Source organism: Wasmannia auropunctata, unplaced genomic scaffold (genome assembly GCF_000956235.1).
Source record: "Wasmannia auropunctata unplaced genomic scaffold, wasmannia.A_1.0 LD336092.1, whole genome shotgun sequence".
Taxonomy (NCBI): Eukaryota; Metazoa; Arthropoda; class Insecta; order Hymenoptera; family Formicidae; genus Wasmannia; species Wasmannia auropunctata.
This window is the reverse complement of record NW_012026798.1, coordinates 2,004,830-2,020,549: the sequence shown is the minus strand read 5'-3', so window position 1 is coordinate 2,020,549 and position 15,720 is coordinate 2,004,830. Positions and strand designations below refer to the sequence as shown.

The 15,720-nt window shown below is 48.6% G+C and overlaps 2 protein-coding genes across 2 annotated transcripts; one reads left to right on the top strand and one right to left on the bottom strand.

Annotated features, from left to right (window-relative positions):
• On the bottom strand, positions 1-6,098 carry LOC105462953 (CCR4-NOT transcription complex subunit 3). The gene is made up of 9 exons (XM_011709899.1): positions 5,619-6,098; positions 3,918-4,150; positions 3,645-3,800; positions 2,868-3,047; positions 2,490-2,777; positions 2,053-2,308; positions 1,297-1,913; positions 952-1,161; positions 1-785 (listed from the first exon to the last, which is right to left on the bottom strand). The coding sequence occupies exons 1-9, from the start codon at positions 5,641-5,643 to the stop codon at positions 687-689; spliced, it is 2,064 nt and encodes a 687-aa protein (XP_011708201.1). The 5' UTR covers positions 5,644-6,098; the 3' UTR covers positions 1-686.
• A 1,305-nt stretch (positions 6,099-7,403) lies between these two features.
• On the top strand, positions 7,404-14,827 carry LOC105462952. The gene is made up of 2 exons (XM_011709898.1): positions 7,404-7,869; positions 8,764-14,827. Exon 2 carries the CDS (start codon positions 8,793-8,795, stop codon positions 14,595-14,597), a length of 5,805 nt encoding a protein of 1,934 aa, XP_011708200.1. The 5' UTR covers positions 7,404-7,869; positions 8,764-8,792; the 3' UTR covers positions 14,598-14,827.
• The last annotated feature ends 893 nt before the right edge of the window (positions 14,828-15,720 follow it).

Here is a 15,720-nt window from a genome sequence, read left to right as displayed (position 1 = left end):
TATATTCCATAATATTATTATTCACTATTTCTACACATTCTGTACATTAAATTCAATTTAAGGGTTTTACCTCGATACACTTTATACAAAAAGGCTACTTATAATCTAACATTAAGACGTACCGTAGCATGAGGGCCCCTCCACCTTACCGCCAGACGGGCAGACGGGCCGCACGCATGTTTGTACTGGTATTACAGAGTCAGTCGCCAGCAAGTATATCATTCTTTCTCTCCCTCTCACGCTCTCTTCCTTTCATTCTTTCCCGTTATCACACACAGCACACTGAATCATCCCATGTGTTTCTGCCAGTGCTTCCTTTTTTTTTCTTCATTTTTTTTCCTCCAACGTCCCTCTTTGCTTCCTCATTATCATTTACAATAATTACGATTTATTTTTCTCATACAATCTTTCCGCTTGTATTTCTTTTTCACTCTTTTTTTTCGTTTGATCTGTCTTTCGTCGAAAAAAAAGAAAGATTTTGTCGCAGCATCGAAATGTAATGAAATGCTTTCATTGCCTTTTATGCACAAATTTGTTCCTCTTTCTAAACCGATTCTTTTTTTCCTTTTACATTTGGATTCTACCGATTTTATACCGAACGGAATTATCTTCTGCGAAAGAGTTCAGATAACACAATACCGGTACAGAAACGGCGTATTTCGAAGACTCAACGAGCGACAGAACTGTTAGTTCAGGTCTCTGTCCTCTAAGTACTTGTATTCGAAAGTAAATCCTTCTTTTTTCCTCTGCCCCCACTTTTCGTAGTCAAAATAGATGTATGTTCCCTGAAACGCAAGCGATTCTTACAGAATGTCGCCAGGTATCACTACTAAGATAATGCGCTACGAAATGACCAGCTTATTCCTACTTCATCCCTTTAGCGATTTCTTTAGAGGTATAAATTACCTCTTTTCGCAAAAAAAAAAAAGAGTAAAAAAGAGGTGCACTAACCTGCTCGTATTCCTCGTTAATAATTTTCGGTTCCTCGTGCCTCTGGAACCACATCATATACTTAGTGTGAAACCTCCAGCTTTGTTTCTTCAGAGCCTTTGCTGCTAAATACTGCCCCTTAGACCCCTCCATATAATAAAATATGAAGAACAAAGTTTCCGTAGAAAGGCGTTGGAAGAACTCCACAGTGTCCGAATGGGGAAGCTGAACCTGAACGAAGTGCACGTGCGTTAGCAACGTCAATCCGCGCGGTCGTTCGTCACGCGGAGAGTGAATTTTACGGATTCGGCTTCGATCGACCGACGAAGATGCCGAATCGTAAAACACACAGCGGAGGAAACGTACCTGCTGATAATAAGGTGGCGTGGTGCATGTATTTCTCGGCAAATACGAACGTAATCTTTCCGAGTCAGACGGATGCGGCATATGATAGTAGGCGGCTTCCATCATCTGGAACTGCAGCTGATGCTCCTTCTGTAGCGGCACGGGCCCGAGGGGCGCGACCCCCAGCAGCGGAGGAATGTGTGCTTCCGACGTGGCGTTGCTGTTGCTGCTGTTGCTCGTCTTGGCACTGTCGAAGATGTTTCTATTCGGCTCGGAAGGTGGTATCTCGAGACCTGCTCGGTTAATTGCTTGTTGGGCAATGGATTTTAGAGAGGACATGCTTCCATCGGATAGCTTAGGGATGAGACCATTGGCAGTGGACGGTGCTGGCGAGCAGGAGTTTGCGGGCATCGGCGAGGATCTACTGCTGACCGACGACTGCGGCGACGAAGACGGCGGTACCGGTGTAGTCATTTCCGTTTCGCTATTGTGATTCTGGCTCTGCTGACTGTGCAACACGTGCGTCGTCTGTGTCGGCGCCGGATTGTTATTGTGCTGTTGCGTTACCGTTTGCGGCACAATCGACGTAACGTTGGACGTGGATGATGATGACAAGATATTATTCTCGCTATTGTGAGCTGCGAAAAAAAAAGAAGAGATTTAATGTCATTTATCGAGCCATACACCTACAAGAGCGGGAATTGATCTTCTGACAACACAGTATCCACGGACACATGAACGGTCTGTGTATGAAAAGAAAGACGAAAGATGTCTTACTGGATGTTTTGTTGGAGGTAGAATGGATGGCTTGCGAATTGCTGTGCGAGGCAGCTACGGTGGCGAAATTGCCGGCGTTAGTTGTGGCAATGTGATTGCTCGTAGAACTAGGCGAGCTATGGCTAGGTGTCATGGGAATGGTTTTGCTTGGAGTGCTGCTCGATAACATGTTCGATTTTATGGTGGCAGTGCTTCCCGTGGTTGGAATGCTCGCTTGCGTATTCAGTAGCGGCCTGACTGCTGTCGGTTTCACAGGCTGAAATCAAACGAGACATCGGAAGCGATGCTCCATATATCCGTATCAAAGTAGATCCCGAGCAAGGCTTTTTTTATCTGTTACTTCTCGATTCGGTACGGCTTGATTCCTTCGAAAATGAGGTATCGCTATCCCCTTTTCGACTTTCTCGAATAAAAATGGAGAATGAAAGGACCCACACCTTGGTTTTCTTGTCATTATCTGTAGAACTATCGCTCGAATGGTTATGCATGGTAGAGCTCAACGACGGCGATGGTATAGGCGAAGTACAGGAATTAGTTGAGGTTGGCGTTCCCCCGGTTTCATTGCTGTTGTTACTGTCCGTTGTTGCCGACGAGGGGATACCAACTCCGGATAACTCAACTTCATCGAGGCCGATAATATCATCGTAAATATATTCGTTCTCTTCAAAATCGGGATCTTGCGACGATTCGATATAATACTCAACATCGTCCTTTATCCTCTTAATCTGTTAATGATATTTCACATGAAAATTAATAGAATTATCTAACGTAACAGATACAATCGCTTCATATTATGCCAATCTGAAAACGCTTACTGTGTTGACTTCGACAGACATATTATCAAGCATACGTAATAATGTCTCCAATTTACGGATATGGTAGCGGTGTTTGTCAAGCTTTGCCTTCAACTCATCTACCCTATCTTGCTTATCTTTGTCTATCCTTTTCTTCTTTCCCGCTTGTAACGATTCTATTTCCGATTCAAATGTATCCATCTGCGAAAAAAGTAATGATAAACGTGTCACAGCGACTCATACTCAATTATCAAAGATAATTTAAGGCTCCTGAGTCACGAATTTCGCGTTAACGGTGGCACACTATACCGCAGTAGAAATTAGAAGCTTATTTGTCACAAGAAAACTCACGGTTTTGACAGCTGTTCAAAGGAGTGAAAAATATGCTTTTATGTACATACAAAATTCAATAATAACTTTAGTTTCCGTCCATTTTTACGAATTTGATAAGTACGAGACAAGTCACATTTTCATAATTAAGCACATAATAAATAAATGCACGCAACAAAATTCGTCACCACTTTTCACAGTAAATTCGTTATTCTCGTCGAGTATTAACTTCACATTGTGAATGTGATTAATCAATTTTTTCTGTTTACGATACCGATACGGCATACGAAATATTGTAGAATTTTTATGATTTACGATTTATAATACCGAAATATGACGTATAAAATGGACCTAGTACAATAGACAATGAAGATTCTAATTCCTACCGCGATATAGTATCGCCACCGTCAACGCGGAGTTCTTGGCCGAGTAGTCAGGAGCCTTAAGATATCATCAATAGATTGGTACCTGCAGATTGAGAGCGTCTATAGAATTGGCGAGCCAATTAGTAACCTCATCTTTCTCCTTCTGAGCTGGGTCCAATTTCTGAGCAGCGCCTAAACCTTCTTTAGAATAAGCCTTTGTTTTCGTCTCTCTTTCTACAACTTTAAATCTTTCCATTTGCTACAAAGCACAAAATATTTACTATACAACTTATTCATAATTTAATTTATTCTAATGTATTTTGTTCTAATTCTAACTCGATTGTAGAAGAAGTACATTTAACGTTAATATACTAACAGTTTCAATCAACTTTCGATAATCGAGAAGTGTGCTCTTATCCTTTATTTCACCCGACGCGATCCAGCTCTTAATTTGATCGCGTAACCTTTGAAGTTTCTTGATTTCCTTTTTGAGATCAGCCTCGTACTTTTCCTTCTGATTGCTGTTCGTGGCATTATGAACTTTTTGCCAGATATCCTCAAAGGTTTCCACACCCTCCGTTACTTTTTTAAGGCACCGATCTATTTCACCTGAAACGATAAAACATATACAAATTATTACTATTGTTTTCTTGATACAAATTGCTTGACTTTACTTAAAAGTTATTTAAAATACAATCGACAATATTTTAAAACAATTAATAAAAAATAAGGAATCTTGTTTCCTTTATTTCCTGGACTATTTTTATTCACCAAGGGGGCAGACAAAGCAAATCAGTAAGCAGATCAGATTCAGTGATTTTTTAATCAATCATAACAAAGGGCTGCATTCAGAAATTTCACCTAGGTATTTAGATACATTTTATCCTTGTTCGACATTTGATGAATAACAAGAGCTGCGTTCCGTTATTCACTGCAAATACCAAAAAACTATAGTATACGTAACGTGAACTGTAAATTTTCAGTGAACTCGCAGTGAATAACGAAACGCAGCCAAGGATAAAATAATAATATACCGTGAATTTTTGAACACAGCTAAGAATTACTGAGCGCTCACTGATCTGATCTGCCTGCTGAATGCGTTCAAACTAATAAATATTTCTAAGAATTAAACAACTATATTTTTTAGCTGTGCGATAAATTTAAAGTTTAATTTAATTAATTATTTTACTTATTCAAGCGAAACAAAAACTATAAATTACGTATGGTTCTTATATATTTCATATATCGTTACAAGAGAGATGTTACCTTTCTTTAAACCTTTCGTTAAAAAAAAAAAACAAAGATAACACGTGATATTACAGATCCTCGCGAGATCAAAATCTTGAGCAAAAGAAGACAAAGTATAGACACTCGACGATCGCAAGAAGTACAGTAGGAAAAAATCCATCATTTTTACATAATTATATTGGGGATAAAGAGCATTCCACGCCTATACATAAATAGTAATTTATATTCATTGCAAACAAGTGTGGAGACAGGTTTCAAGATAAACAACAGCGTACGGCTCGCGCCATCGCGATTTAATTAAAAAGCCAAAGTCTTTTAAAAGTCTTTAAAGGTTATGCCGACAAAATAAAAAGCCGCCAAGTCCTCCGCCGCGTGTGGAGAATCCACCGCGAGCGCACGGGACAAGCGGGGACGAGGGACGAAGTGGAGCCCGCGGGCTCGTACCGGAGCCTCGTCCGCGTGTCCGCGGTCGAACCGCCGTGGCCACTCGGGCGCCTACGACGCTGGACTGGGCCAGCGCGATAATGCCGTGTGCCGGGAACCGTGCCGTGCGAATCGCGCCGAGCCGAGTCTTCGCGCGCGCGACTCGTGCATCAATCACGCGCGATTCGTACGCGCGCGTCGGCGAGACGGTACGGAATCGCGTGACGAGGGCCCGGCGAGGGCCGAGGGCGCGAGCCCGCGCGCTCTCCGACCCCGCACGCGGCCGCGGCGAACGGCTGGGACGTCCCAGACCGCGATGCCGCCGCCGCCGCGGCGATGAGAGACAGGGACGGCGGACGATATATCCACACAAATGTAAACACGCTCGGTAACACTTTCTCCTCACCTTGCAACTTTCTTGTCGCAGCCATGGCTATGTGAACGTGCGATAAAATGGTTCATGCATAGTCTAGACGTATTTGGTGTGATACGAAGCAATTTATCGGAACAAATAGCCGTGGAACTATTATTCCCCGTGCGATATCGGAGCCTCGGCCACAAGATGGCTTCCGTTTTCAAATGACAACGTCCGACCGTCGGTGAGTGTGTCGCGCACAGAGACCCTCCGCCGAGCCTGCCCCCAGAGACTTCCCGCGACGCCGTGTGACCGCGTAGCCCGTTCAACGCCCGCACGCGCGCGTATACGAGGAACCTCCTGCCGAGTAGCCGGCGTGCGTCCCGCTTTTGCCGCTCGTAAAAAGAGTCGCGCGAGAGAGGCGAGTGGCATCAACAAACGTGATATACACGAGATACGAAGAGCGAGATAGTGTGATACGCGTCGACGCATTCGCACACATTCTATACCCGATGCGCGTACACACTCCGGCCGCTCTCGCGGTACGTTCGCGAACGTGATATATCGCGACGCGGCTTGCTCTGTGAGTTGCTGTGACGTGAATCTAGAGACTCGACTCGACAGTCGACGGTCACGCGACTTCCCCTATGGGATCTCGGAAATTGGCAATTCGCCAACGATAGGAGCTAAATTCGGATAGAACCGTCTGATTTGGACCAATCATTAATTATTTCATTTTTTTAATAATGAAAATTATTATTATTAGAAATTATTGTACATTGCTATATTAATAATATATAATTAATAATTACTATTAAGGTAATTATTTAATTTAGTCCTCCTCTGTTAGAAATAATATTTATACATTCTTTAGAATTGTTAATTACTTCCTTTTACGCCATGGGCTTTATGCAACTTTATGCTGTTTTTTATTGATATTTTCAAACTTTTAATCTGGAATACATATTGCTAATTAATTTTCATAATATTTTAATCTTTTCTTTTCTATAATCACCAAAAAAATGTTTATATGTGTATATTTACAAGTGTATATATATATATATATATATATATATATATATAACAGCAATACAATATCATATTTAAGGAGATATAATATAACTTCTAATATTAAAAATTCCTTACAAACCTTGTTTTTAATATAAAATTCCTTATTTCTTCATCACTTCCCTTCAATTTGTTTTTTATTAGAACAGTATATGCGCAGAATAAAAATATTTTAATTATGCGTATGTACAGTATTTCCATATTTTATATCCATATTAATTAGATAGAAATAGACATCAGACATTTAAACGTACCAAGTCCAGCGCGTCCAATAGAAAGTTTAATTCTCTAGAGACTTTAGCCTAGAGTATTTTAAAACTCGTCCTGATTGAGCGACACAGCCACTCAAGTTAACGCACGCATGGAAGCGAGAGCCAATCGCACAGAGGGGACTCAGCTACGCGAGCGCGCTATGTATGAGACACGTGATTGGTCGATCGCTTCCTCCGTGCGTGCGCTTTGACGCGGTCGTGGAGAGTACAGTCTGGACAAGAGCGGAGGCGCGTTTATTGGCACGTTCGTAAACAGGGCTGTTCGCGCGCGTGGGAACGTGGCTGGGCCGAGAGATATCAAGAGTTTCGCTGATCGGAGGATTTACGCTCGGCGGTTTCGGAGTCGCCGTCGCCCGTCGCCGGTCGTCTACCGGTCGCCGTCGAAGTGTCATCGCTGGGGGGAGTCGGGCATGGCGGGTGTCACCACGGGCACCACGCTGGACGTACGCGTGTGCGTCCGCGAGCGATGCCGCCGTGTCGCCGTTCGACGGCCCTGAGCACCGGAGCGAGCGGCACTCGCATTCGTTCTCGCGCCCGCGCCTGTTCCTACCGCTGCCGCCGTCGTCGCTCGCACTGGTCGCTCCGACTCTACGTGCCCAAGTTGAATCCGCGGCGACGTGGTGTCGAGCGGGAAATCTCGTGACCTCGTGGATCTCGGTGACCGCCCAATTTGGACTCCGGGCTTAACCTCGCGCGCGTGCGAGACGGCACCTCGGGCGGCGAGCCGCTCGCACACGGTCGCTATGACAAAGGGTGGCATCACTGGGGGACGTGTTGGAGGCACGGATGGTGCAGCGCTCAGTGATATGACGCCATTTTACTAACCTTTTCGTCGCGTTACCAGTACCTACCTACCCGTCGCTCGGGGTACGCCGCTGAAACGCCTCTCGTGCCGCACGCCACGCGGCCGATCTCATCGTCGCACGGACTACGCTGGACGCCCTGATCCGCGCTTTGCGAAAGTAAGTCCTCGCGCGTGAGCTCGGTTATCCTCGCGACCGCGCGAGTTCGTTGCGGCGGGGACTCGCTCGCGCGCCCCGCGCTCTGGTCTCCCGTTTCTCTGTTCTCCCCGCGCGCGAGTCATCCTCGCGCGCGTTCTTCCGTCGTCTTTGTCCCCAGCTTCCGCCGGGGCTTCCATTGCGGAGAGCGAGGCTCGCGCGGACGGAGAAGCGAGAAAGGGAGAGAGAAAGAGAGATAGAGTGAGAGTCGACCGCCACGCGATCCGTCGTTTCTCGATTCCGGGATCGGCGTGCCTCACTCGGACGCCGCTTGTCCGCCGTTTCTTCGAGGAAAGAGTGGCGGATCCGCGTGCCCGAAATCGCGAAACGGGAATTCTTCGCGATTTCTGCGAACGTGACATGTGACTGTGTATCCGCGTTCGAGTTGTCTTTTTTTTTTTTCCTCTACGGTGGCAAAGGTGTGAAATCCTCTGAGAATAGAATCGTGATCGAGAGTGATCGTCGTCTACGCGACGAGTCATCCACGCGCGCAATGCGACGCAATACGGCAATCCTGTCCGTCTTCCCACCGAGAAGTCACTAGCGAGATGATGCGTCGATGTGTTTCTGTCGCATTGGAACGTCGTCTGTGTTCAAGAAGGTTTTGAGATAATTTCGAGTTTAACGACTTCACGACGTTGTTGCGATTAATGATATTTTTTTCGACAGTAAACAGATACACTCGTTTGCATGTTTGATATTAAATCGCAATTATAATGTTTTTTAACGAATGCTCGAATTATTTACATGTAAATATAAGCCGCCGTTACACTCGAATTACGTATGCATATTTTTATATTTAGATATGTGATTTACATATGTGTATGGAGATGCAATGATATAATTTTGTATTTTCAGGTAGAAACGCTGTAACAGTTTGCACTATTATGGAAGATGAGGATGGAGAAAGTAAAGTTCTAGATATGTGGAACATTCTGGAGGAGCAGCGACTCCAAGATTCTGCATTGGGCAACTCATTGAAACATTCCATCGACGACGTGTACGCTGATGTGATCGAGGAGGAGAAACAGTCGATGCGCTACAACTCGCTCATTGCGAGCGACTCGCCAGCCAAAAGTGTCGTCGCGGGGCCAAGATTCACATTCAAGGACTTCAGGAAGCGCATCTTGGCCGAGACGCGGGAGATCCCCGCCACCGCCACCGCGCCGAGGAACAGCACGCCGCCGGAGCCGCGGCGACCGACGCGTCCCAATGCGAGGACAACAACCGGCAAGGACAAGGTCGTGGAGAGGAAGCGGAAGCGCAAGATAACGGAATACGCTCAATACCTCGGTCTCCGACCGTCCACGAGGTACAAGTGCTCCAAGTGTCACGCGTGGTCCAGCTCCAGTCCCAACGCGAGGCAGAACTCGTGCGCTTGTAATCCTAGCATGACGCCGATGCCGAGTACCTCCGAGTCGAGTGCCCCGGTGCCGCACGCGAGCAACTTCAAGATCACGCGGAAGGTCTATCTGTGCTCGGCGTGTGGCACGTATTTCGAAAACTGGAATCTGTTCCTGCACATGAGGGACATACACAAGCGTCACATATGCCTCTACTGCCTGGGCATGTTCGGCCAGGCGGAGAGGCTGTCGTACCATCTGATGAAGAAGCACAGCGTGCCGGAGATGGCGTTCTCGTCGGTGGAGGATTTCTACAACGCCTTCAAGGGCTCGTGCTATCTGATCTGTTGCAGCTGCGAGAAGGTGTTCTCCGAGACCGACGACTTCTTCAGCCACTTCTGCTCCCCGGTGTTGGAGCAGGAGCCGACCGTCACCGTCGCGTCAATGTGCACTATATGCAGGCAGACCGGCACACACGCGAGTACCTGTAATTACACGCTGTCGTCGGACACGGATAAGGAATTGTCTAGCACGTCGACGCCGCTGCCGGTCGCTGCCGACGCGACGTATGCGGACAATGCGTCACCGGCGGCGACCGTTCCCCCGTCGGAGATAGCTACGAATCTCGGGGGTAAAGGGCTACCGAGAAAAACGATGAAGTACAACAGGAGGAAACGGGGAAGAGACGACGTGCAAAATTCACGCCAACAAAAATCGGACGCGCTCGCGAGGAAGCTCGGCGCGAAAGTGACGCAGTGTAATGAGAATCAGTTCGATTGTGATCTCGACGTCCAAAGAGAAGTTGCAAATAGCATACCCCGGGACACAGTCACCGAGACGATAATGGAGGTGTCCAGGTACACGGGCGGCAATTCGTCTGACGAGAACGACGAGAACGATGAGCAGGCGGTGAATAAAGACGTGTACAACAATCGTGATAGAGGCTCGGGAGGAAAGTCGCCGGTTCAGAATTGCCAGCTCGGTTTCAGTGAGCCTTACGACAGTGTGACTGAGACCATCATGGAGGTATCACGCTATATCGGTGAAGAAGATAAAAATGAGAGAGAAGACACAACTTATATCCCAAATATGCGTGCGTCGCAGGAAAAAATAAATACTGAAGACGAGGAAACGTGCGACAGAAGCGACATTGATCCGTCACACTCGGCCAGTTCGAGAGCACCTAGTCCGGCACAGTGGGATGCCGAGGAGATCGCGACAGCGGATGCAAAAGCGAACGCTACCTGCGAGACTGGAGCCAAATACGACAGTTCGCGGGACGCGCGAAGCTGCAGTCCTCTCAACCGTTCATTGTTCAGTCCGCAACACGAATCGCACATATCGGATCCGCAATCCAAAGAGAGAGAAAGTCTCGAGGATGTCGACAAGAGGAAGGTGGAGAAGCCTGTCGCGACGGCCGCCACTGAATCTCAAGCATCGGTCTCGTTTAACGCCGTTGCCTCTTCCGACAGGAGTTTGGTCATCAAGATTTGCAACAGGAACTCGCAGTTCAGCGTCGCGACGACCACCGTCACGAGCAGGGAATCCGAGGAGAACAACAACGCCGAGGGGTCGACGTCGAAGGAGAGAATGGCGAACGGTTCGGAGATGGGGAGGGACAGCATGGGCGACGATCAGGCGAACGAACTGGACGATAGTGATTCCGACAGCGATAAATTGGCGGTAGTAGACAGCAATCCGGAAGAAGACGAGGAAGCGGAAGACGTTGAGGAGGGCGAGGAGGCTGACGAGACTGAAGACAGGCACGACGACGCGGGTGACGAGGGCCAGAGGAACCGGGAGGAAAACGACGAGACTAAAACTGAGACATACGCCGACGGGTTATTCTCTGTCGCGGAAACGATGCCGATTGTTAACACCAACGAGACATCCGACGATAACGCGATTGCTGCGAACGAGCAAACGAACAGTCACACGATCGACAACGGTGGCATTGTATTGGCCGGTGAGGATGTCCCGTGCATCGACCTGAACGTCGAGGGCACTCTGGACAGCATGGAGCTGGAGGAGCTGCTGAAGTGTTGCATAGAGGCAGCCAGTCCCACCTGCGTGTACTGCAATCACGCGCGGTACATCGCCGTCAACGGCAGACAGCTGGGCCTGCACATGCTGGCGGAGCACAAGTTTCAGCCGCAGCACCCCGCGATAATCATACACGCGGAGCAGTTCACGGCGCGGGTGAAGAGGTCCCTCGACGAACTCGAGTCTCGTTACTTCAACCTGAACACGTATAACAGCGCAGACGGCACGTACAACGTGCCGAACGTGTTGATCTACGAGTGTTTTCACTGCCGATTTCACTCGACAGTGCACAAGGAACTGTATTTGCACAACCGAAAGATGCACCAGAAGACCATATTGATCTGCATAATGTGCAAATCGACATTCTACAGTTACAGCGAGTTGGTGTGCCATCTGTGTCCCGGTGTCTACTCGCCGAATGTCAATCTGCGGTATCGATGCTGCCTCTGCTCGGTGCCGAGTCTCCCGTCGGCGTTCCGACTGATGGTTCACGTGCGCAAACGTCACCATGCCTGCGACGTCTGTCTGGAATCTACGGGCAATCAGCAGCGTCTCTCGAATCACGTGTGGAAGCACAAGCTACATCATTTGTGTTACAGATGCGGCATCGCGTACCGCAACAAGCCGGACATCACGAAACATCTGTTCTGGAAGCACGGCACGGAGAGCGTACTGTGCCGAAAATGCCTGCAGAAGAAGTGGCCGCACATATATCACTTCTGCATACCGCCCACGGCGTTCGTCTGCGAGGAGTGCGGCTCGAGCTTCGGACGGGCGGTTGCGCTCAAGGTGCACAAGAGGTTGCACTCCGGCGATTTGCCGTACGGCTGCGACGAGTGCGAGCAGCGCTTCATATCGCGGAAGCTCCTGGCCAAGCACCAAGCGACCCACAGAGAGCCCGAACCGGAGAACGTTCTCGTAATGGATGTGGTCAACGCTCCGCTGACAGATAAGGACGAAACGGGACAGGACGTGTCCGTGGCGGCAACCGACGGGGAACCGGCGACGGGAGTCGAAACCACGTCGAAGAACGTCAAAGAGGCTGTGAAAAGAGTGGTCGACGTTTACGATCTGCCGCCGCTCAATCTGTCATCCGAAAGCGACACGGATAGCGAGGAGGAGAAGCTTACTCCCACGGAGAAACCATCGGAGAAGGAGAATATCGACGAGGACGCGGCGAAGAAGGACGAAATCACCGAGACAGCCGTCGCCGATGACGATGACGTTGCCGCGGTAAGCAACGATATAGTCGAGGTGGAGCGGAACGAGGAGGAGAAAAAGCAGGAAGCACGCATTATGGACGGCATTTGGGATAACTTCAAGACGTATGCTGCCAGTCTGGACGTGGAGGAATCTGCCAAGAATGTCGCGTTGAAAGAGAGCGTACCTGAGACCGACGCCGCATATTTGAGGAGTATCGTCTTTTCTGATCACGATTATTGCGTGGTCTATGCATCCGATAAAGAGAAAAACGAGGATCAAGCTGTTTCCAAGGAGAGTGACGCGAAGGTGAACGAAACCAAATCGGGAAGAAGTCCGTCGCCCGGTACTCCGAGTCGCAATACTGGCTGCGACAGCGACGCGAACAAACGGAAGACGAAGACCCCCAAGAAGAAGAAGCGTAGCGGCAGCACGTCGTCCACGAGCGACTCCTCGAGCGACACCGACTCGAGCAGTTGCTCGTGTGGCACCAACTGCAGCTGCAGCAGCTCATCGTCCGGCAGCTCCTCCAGTTCTAGCAGCAGCTCCGATTCCGACAGCTCCGCGTCCGAGAGTTCACCCAGGAAGCAATCCAGCAGTCGTAAGGACCGGAATAAGAAGGAACGGGAAGCTGCGCGGGAAAACAAATCGCAGTCCGTTGAGCCGGAGACTAAGCCGGAGGACAAGCCGGAGATCGCGATGGAGAACGGCCCTACGGTCCCCGAGGTGGTAACGAGCGAACCTTCTCCGGAGAAGCTGCTCTTACGGGAATCCGACTTGGAGACGGAGGAAACCGAGACCGACGAGGACTTCTACGACGAGTATCCGCAGTTACTCGCTAACAAGTTACTGGCGGAGAAGCGTAATCAATTGATGCTGTTGGCTACTGTAGCGCCGGCATCGACGCCGACCTCGACGCCAACCTCGACGCCGACCTCGATGTTGATGCCGTCGATGGAGCAACCATCGATGCCGCTGAACAACGGCAGTCTGGTCGCGGAAACGGCATTGCCGGGTCCGATCACGATGACCATCGAGAATCAGCAACAGCGGCCGCAACAGCAGCAGAAGAGGAAGGCGAAGACGAAGAAACGACGAAAGGGCGAGAGGAGCGGTAAGCGTAATGCGATAGCAACAGCCACCGTGGAATCGATCAAACTGAACATTCCCAAGGCACTTTACCAGAAGAATCCGGGATTCGTCGCGTCGTCGCAGCCTGCGACGCTGGCTGCGACGTTGCATCCCAACAGCAGGTCCTCCACGCCAAACCAATTGCTCGCTGCAGCGTGCAACGACTTTCACAGCAGCGGCAACGCTGCGAGCATGGCGATAGAGATGCAGCCACAGCAGCAAGCGTCATCGGCCGCCGCTGTCGTCGGCGTGCCGAGTCAGAACGTCGGTGGCAACAGCGGCACGGAGACGGAGAACAAGAGAGTCTCGAAGAGGAAACGCGTGCCGAAACGCTTCTACGGCGACTCGAGCGACGACGAGCCGCAGGAAAAGTCGTTCGGCCGATGGCGAAAAAACGAGCCGAACATCTGCACGGCCAGCACTACCATCACCACCACCATCACCACCACGATGCAGGTTTTCACGCCGCTGCCGCCAGCGACGACGATGACACCGCCGAATCCGAAACCGCTGGTGTCGAGATTATCCTTGAGCGGGAAGACTATCGTACAGACGTATGATAACAGGCCCACACAGGTTGACCAGGCAGCGATCCAGCAGCAAGCGACTCTACCCGAGGCATCGCCAATCGCGGCGGCGCCGACGTCCGCCACCGAGTCCGAGGGTCCCGCGGACAGCAGCAGCGACAGCAGCGAGTCCGACACGGAGAATACCGTAAGTCAGCCGACGATCAACCCGACGATCGTGCCGCCGGTTGGCGCGTCGAGCGCGGAGCGACCCGGCAAGATCTACTGTTACTGCCGATGCCCGTATGACGAGGTGTCGGAGATGATAGCCTGCGACGGTGACGACTGCCGCATCGAGTGGTTCCATTTCGAATGCGTCGGTATAATGGTGCCGCCCAAGGGCAAGTGGTATTGCCCGGACTGCAGGAAGAAGCACGGGATCGTGCAGAATGACGAGTACTGCGATTGATAGTTGCCGCGCGGAACGACAACGGCGTGTTATTACCAAATTCGAGCGATCGAATTCGTTGCTTTTTAGGTATAAATGCTAGAATTTTCCTCCTTTCTTTTTCACGAGCGTAACGAAAAGAAAAAAAAAATTGCTACACTGTTCCACGTTGATATTTTTCTTAAGCCGATACACAGAGTGTTTGTACATAACTATGTAAATACGTCTTAGAATTATAAGAATGAAATGAGGTTTTTGTGTACATTTCTTTGTACTTCTTTTAACGACAGCGTCATGTATAAATATAATAGTGTTGGTAGTTAGATGAATAAATAGGTAGGTAGGTAGATAGGTAGATAATATCTCTAGCAAGGTATTAACAACAGGATGTTGTTTCAACTACATCTGAATTAGCTTATAACACAGTATTGAATTGACGATTTATTAGGGTTCAAACACAAAAGAATAAGGAACAAGGAGTTAAAAATAAGGAATTAGGAAAAAGTCAATAAATCACCTCTGATTTCTTCCTAATTCCTTATGTTCAATTCCCCGTTCCTCATTCCTATCATTATGTCGGAGCCCTCATTATATAGATGTTTCATAAATAAGCGTACATTTTTATAGTGACGATATTACGTTGCTGCGAAACTGCACTCGTCAAGCGCGAATAAAGGCACAGTTTTAAATAAAAAATACAATATCGTAGTAAATACTGTATGATAATAAATATTGTCGCATGTCTACGAAATATCTTGATATAAGAATAAAATTAATACTATGTTATGAGCTAAAGAAGAATTTACGGCAATCCCGCAAATTTTCCGTAAGTCTGCGTTTACGCGATACCTTGTTGGCGATAGCATAGATAATGGTGCAAAATCGTACGCGAGCCTAGCAATGTGGCAGGGTTGCGTCTCACGAATTTTCAGGTCGCCTGGTACGCCTGCGGTTGCAGTTCTACCTGTGATCGTTGGCATTTTTTTGTTTTTTTTTGGCGGTGTCTGTGCCCCAGGTCTCAGCCATTCTCGTTGCGATCGACGCTCTAACTCTCGATATCTTTTCGTTGGTCGTGCAGGATCACGCTGTTATAAATGTATAACTCGTCGAATTTAATTTTCCTAGGACCATGGGTACGGAAACG